Here is a 6,400-nt window from a genome sequence, read left to right on the forward strand (position 1 = left end):
GAATAATTTATTCCTTGATGAAAACTCAAGAATAATTTATTCCTTGATAAAAACTAAAGAATAATGAAAATTAAAGGATACTTACGGAATCTGTCAGCCCGGGATAAAGATGTAAATTGCTCAGCGGAGGATATAGTCCAGAGGGAGACAACAGTCAGCATTAACGGAAAAACTCCCGTCAGCTTCATCTTATCTTCATTGAGATTGCTTTTCCTTTTTTCGAAACTAATGTTTTTGTAAATTTTTCCCTCTAAAAATGTATGTATATTTTGTAACTCAACCGTTATACGTTATAACGTTAAACATCGTAAGTGTTGAGGGAAAATATTTTCATTGAAATTGCTTTACCTTTTTTTTTAAATCTATGTTTTTTGTAAAATTTCCCTACATAAAATGTATATAGAAATATATATATTTTTTTTTTCAATTCAATCGTTATACGTTAGGACGTTAAACATCGTAAGTATTAAAGCAAACTATTGAATAGTGGTACCAATTATAAAGTTGTTAGATTAAAAAATTTTAACATGAAGATTATATCGTAATTATATTTTCTTGAACATTTTATTCCACTGAGTAAAGATCCATAATATCCTTTCCAAAACTTCAATTTTGCTCTCTCAATAAAAAATATCTAATTGAGTTTACAAGCAAAATCGAAAACATCACTAAAAAAATACTTAAACTTTTGCTTTCCAAGAGTCTGTCAAAATATTTGCTTCCAGCGAGGATACGAAAGTAAGTTATTATAATCAATATAAAGTTCCAACTCGCGAAACTGGAAGGGAGTCTGGAGACCCGATGCTTCGCGTCAAGCGAAAACTGCACAACTGTGCAAACAAAAATTCTACGCTAAAATCCTGGCTATTGTTAGCATCGGAGACAGCGCATCACCCACGGGACTCCAGCTTCGCTTCAGCTCGTAATCGCACACCAGCTTCGAATGATGATGGTACACATAACGGTCTTGGAGAACGAAGGGAGGTCTGCCTCCGGGTGCTTTGCAAGAAAGATTATATTAGGAATTAGCTCATTAGGTTTCGGATTTTAATGGTGTTTCGTAGTCTGGTGGATTTACTGTTCTTAAAAATGTTCATTTCAATTGTTCATTACTTCTCTTGTAGTTTATTTCATCCCCGTTTCTTTTCTTCTCTGGGCTATTTTGGCCTGTTGGAGCCCTTGGGCTTATAGTAACCAATAATAATAATAATAATAATAATAATAATAATAATAATAATAATAATATGGACAACCTACTGCCCCGAAACGTATAGATTACTGAAATCATTTATTGATACCAGTAATCACCATTCTTATTATTAGGAAATCATGAAGATATCACTTTTATGCAAACTTTCATAGTAAGACAAATGAAGCAAGGGAGAACTGCAAAAAATCAGTGTATATATATATATATATATATATATATATATATATATATATATATATATATATATATATATATACATATATATATATATATATATATATATATATATATATATATATGGCAATTAATATTTCTTGCATATGTGTATTATCATACGGTCCCCACTCTCTTGGATATAGTGAAATGTGGACCCCAGTTTAGATATAGATTTAGATTAAGGTTTGCGCTTGTCACTTCCTTATCTCCTTGAAAAAAGAACCAATATATAATATCTTATTTTTCTATCACCATCATCATCTCCTCCTACGCCTATTGTCACAAAGGGCCTCGGTTAGATTTCACCAGTCGTCTCTATCTTGAGCTTTTAATTCAATACTTCTCCATTCATCATCTCCTACTTCACGCTTCATAGTCCTCAGCCATGTAGGCCTGGGTCTTGCATCTCTTCTAGTGCATTGTGGAGCCCAGTTTAACGTTTGGTGTATGCTCAAATCATCTCCATCTACCCCTCACCATGATCTCATCCACATATGGCACTTAAGGGATCTCTCTTATAGTTTCATTTCTAATCCTGTCCTGCCATTCAACTCCCATTATCCTTCTGAGGGCTTTGTTCTCAAATCTACTAAATCTGTTGGATATTGTTTAATTGGCATACTATGACCCAGTTTTCTATATCGGTCGAAATATGAATAACAAGAAAATCACACGCAAGAAAATAAAAACAAAGATATCTTCAAGTTTTAGTGTAGAGCTGTTGTCAATTCTTTCCGTGATATATAGCACAGAAAATGACACAAATACTCCTGAAGCTTGACAGCTATAACCACAATATGTAAATGAATAACGTTTGGATCTTCCACATTAACAAGAAACAAGAAAACTGCATAGATTTTTTTTTTCTGGAGTAATTGTTGCATTCATTTTTCTAATGGTGATAAGGAAAATGAGGAAATGTCTGTGACAGAGCTACTGTATTTTATTTTGGACCAGATAGTCTACTAAATACAATATAATACATTTGATAAATCTATTTACTAAATTACCTATTCTCTGATGTAGAGAATTCTTAAAACATTTTTGATACCTTGAAGAAAATCTAAAAAAAAAAAAAAAAAAAAAAAAAAAAAAAAAGAAAAAAAAAAAAAAAAAAAAAAAACACTGATTGGCCGAGAATAATTGATTATTTTATTGGTTTAAGGTAATCTAATTATTCTATTTTCTTCCCTAATTGTTGCATTGATTATATTTTATTTTGAGCCAGATTGTCTAAAAAATATAAAACATTTGATATATCTACTCAGATATTTATTCTCTGATGGACAGAATTCTTAAAAAAAAAAGTCATTGATGCCTTGAGGAAAATCTAAATTAAAAAAAGAACATTGATGCCTTGTGGAAAATCTAAATTAAAAAAAAAAAAACATTGATAAACACAGGATAATTGATTTTTCGATTGGTTTGATATTCTTTGGCCTTGTGAAAGGCGCATAACAGAGATTCATTTTTCTCAGGTGTCGTGACAAATAATCGATATAAGTTCCAGCACCTTGGGTTCCAGAGCTCGGTTTTCCAGACTAACTCCTAACGATATAGGTTCCAGTTTTTGATCTTCCAGACAAAACTTGTAACCACGCAAAATCAATCTCTTATTTTTTGAGATTGTTCGTTTGCATCTGTGAGAATATATTCATGTTAGTTACTGTAGTAACTGTGAACTGTAGAAACTGTGAACTGCAGTAAATGTGAACTGTAGTAACTGTGAACTGTAGTATCTGTGAACTGTAGTAACTGTGAATTGCAGTAACTGTGAATTGCCGTAAATGTGAACTCTAATGACTGTGAACTGTAGTAACTGTGAACTGTAGCAACTGTGAATTGTAGTCACTGTGAACTGTAGTATCTGTGAACTATAGTAACTGTGAATTGCAGTAAATTTGAACTGTAGTAACTGTGAACTGTAGTATCTGTGAACTGTAGTAACTGTGAATAGCAGTAAATGTGAACTGTAGTGACTGTGAACTATAATAACTGTGAATTATAGTAATTGTGAACTGTAGTAACTGTGAGCTATAGTAACTGTAAACTGTAGCAACCATGAACTGTAGGAATACACATACGCATACAGAAACGCCTACACATGCACATACGTCCTCTTCTGCAGAACTGGAACATCTTTAAATCAGTCTCCCTTCTGTCACCCAAAAATAGAAATTCGCCAGAAATTTATTCTTCCATTGCGGTTCAAAGAAAGTTTCAAATTGTCATTTGCTCGTCAAGATAACGAGAGAGAGAGAGAGAGAGAGAGAGAGAGAGAGAGAGAGAGAGAGAGAGAGAGAGAGAGAGAGAGAGAGAGAGAGAGAGAGATAAATAGGCTACCAGGAAAGGAGAAACTAGAGGAACCAGCCAAATCCAGCTTGTGGTAAAGTTTCATTATGTGAAGTCCAAAGTAGCAACCAATTTATCAATACTCTAATGCCTTGTCTATCCCTTATAACTTCCTAACTATCTCTGTCAATTGTTGAGTTTTATTAACTTTTGTGTTCTTTGATGTATACCATTATTATTATTATTATTATTATTATTATTATTATTAATATTAATATTGTTATTATTAGTATCATTATTATCATTATTATTATTATTATTATTATTATTATTATTATTATTATTATTATTATTATTATTATTATTATTATGTTGTAGAGATCATTCATATTGTCTTTTAATGATTAAGTGAACAATTTAAAACAGCAATTTTTTTTTCACCGATAAATGTCAATTTTGTGTTTTTTCAGATTGATACCAATTATCTTTGACCGCGAAACAAGATGAGAAAGCAAGCAGTCACCGTGAAGACAAAAAGCATACCTTGGAAGGAAATATACGGCAAGTAGGTGACACTAAGAATAATAGATGACTCCAGCTAAAACCGTTATTAAAAAAAAAAAAAAAAAAAAAATACCGTCATGCTTTATTTTCCTTACGGCAAGCACAAGTACCTGGCTTGGGAAATCCCTTTATAAAACGGTGATCAACACTTATTTCAATAAATGGATGAGCTATTTAAACTCAAACAGTCCTTTATCACCATATTCACCTTGTGGTAGGGGTCCACCATACATCATGCGTGTCGTAGAAAGCAATTAAAAGGACAGCTTTTGCCTTGCAGTCTTGCTTTTTAGCAAAAGGCTACTTCCACTGCCAATGACTGTGGAAACTACTCCCTTGCAGTTGGACTGTTTAGTCAAAGGTTAGACCCAACGCTAATAGCTGTGTTTGATCACTGTTAAACCTGGTTCACACATTAGGTATCTTGGTAGTTGGCAACCAAACACGTGGAACTTATTGCTACGTTAATTAAAACGTAATAAATAAAAAAGTGGAACCGTGAGTGTTGGTACGTCTGGCGTGTGGCGCCTGATGCTATTAGATTGCGTATCAGGCAACCGACCCTTTAATGTAGTGATAACGATGGGAAAGGGGGAAAAAGAAGAGTTCTATATTACCATATCGTCACGTGACATACTTTCCACGGCTTGAAATTCTCAAGAGCAGAAATGTACAGGAAATTGCACAGGCATAAAGAAACAAAATTGATGACTAGCATAAACACACACTCTCTCTCTCTCTCTCTCTCTCTCTCTCTCTCTCTCTCTCTCTCTCTCTCTCTCTCTCAAATATAGAACACCAATACAGGTCTTTCATGGCTGACTAGACATTCTGTTATTTTTTTACAACATACCATTACATGAATTGACTACAGTGGCAATAATGTATGTATATATGTATATATACATATACAGTATATATACATACATACATATATATACATATATATATACATGTATATATATATATATATATATATATATATATATATATATATACATATATATATATATATATATATATATATATATATATATATATATGAGACACATTTTCTCAAGCAGAGGTGTCATCACGAAACTTATTTAGACAATCGTCAATACTCCACCTTCAGATGACTTCCACAACATTATCTGTTTAATACACCTATGCAAATGGCTTAAAATAAATGCACTAAACTCCCTTAAACACATTACATCAATTCCTGTACATTCATGCCTTTCCTTTGCAACAGTTCTTCAACATAAATTATCCAGTAATTTCTTGATTTTCCTCTCCTGCTTACAAAAACATCAATTTCTAATTATTTTCCCTTTTCTCTCCATTTTGCAACCAATATTTCACACCATCATCTTCAACGTAAATTTCTATATTTCAGTATATTTAGCTTTAGCTAAGTGATGGCCAGATATACTGTACTGTACCTTCAGCCAGGATTTTTCTTAACAATACATACATGCCTAAAGCAATATAATAACTTCTTTTCCTCACTATATACTTATGGCTATTCTTTTGAAGCCGAAGTTTTCCTGCACTGAAAATCCTTAATCTTGCTCGAATTGATACGGGGCCCTTTCTATTTTCATTTATTGAAGGAGCCAAGACCTTCAGAATAACTCTTTCTGTAGGTCTTCGAGCCCATCAGCGACCAGAAACTTTTACATTCACGTAGCCTAGCAAACCCATCCTTCCATATTCTTCTAACCCAATCAGCAGCTCTTCTAGGAGAAGGACCCTCCAAAATCAAACCATTGTTCTCTAGTCTTGGGCAGTGCCATAGCCTCTGTACCATGGTCTTCCACTATCTTGGGTTAGAGTTCCCTTGCTTGAGGGTACACTCGGGCACGCTATTTTATCTAATTTCTCTTCCTCATGTTTTGTTAAAGTTTCTATAGTTTATATAGGAGATACTTATTTTGGTATTCTTAACATATTCATTTTTTCCTTATTTCCTTTCCTCACTGGGCTATTTTCCCTGTTGGAGCCCCTGGGCTTATAGCATTCTGCTTTTTCAACTAGGGTTGTAGCTTAGCAATTGATAATAATAATAATAATCAGTGTTCGTCTATAGAATTATATTATCCATAAAGAATTGCTTTTCAAGCCAAATGTGATAGG

At 33.0% G+C, this 6,400-nt stretch overlaps 1 protein-coding gene across 1 annotated transcript in view; it reads right to left on the reverse strand.

The window, feature by feature from the left end:
- LOC137643704 (uncharacterized) overlaps positions 1-287 on the reverse strand; it is a 15,711-nt gene extending 15,424 nt beyond the window's left edge. Inside the window, exon 1 of the mRNA XM_068376404.1 lies at positions 86-287. Coding sequence (XP_068232505.1) covers positions 86-188 — 103 coding nt within the window. The 5' untranslated portion in view covers positions 189-287. The remainder of the gene's footprint in view (positions 1-85) is intronic.
- Between the last annotated feature and the right edge of the window lie 6,113 nt (positions 288-6,400).

The sequence above is a fragment of the Palaemon carinicauda genome, chromosome 7 (assembly GCF_036898095.1).
Source record: "Palaemon carinicauda isolate YSFRI2023 chromosome 7, ASM3689809v2, whole genome shotgun sequence".
Taxonomy (NCBI): Eukaryota; Metazoa; Arthropoda; class Malacostraca; order Decapoda; family Palaemonidae; genus Palaemon; species Palaemon carinicauda.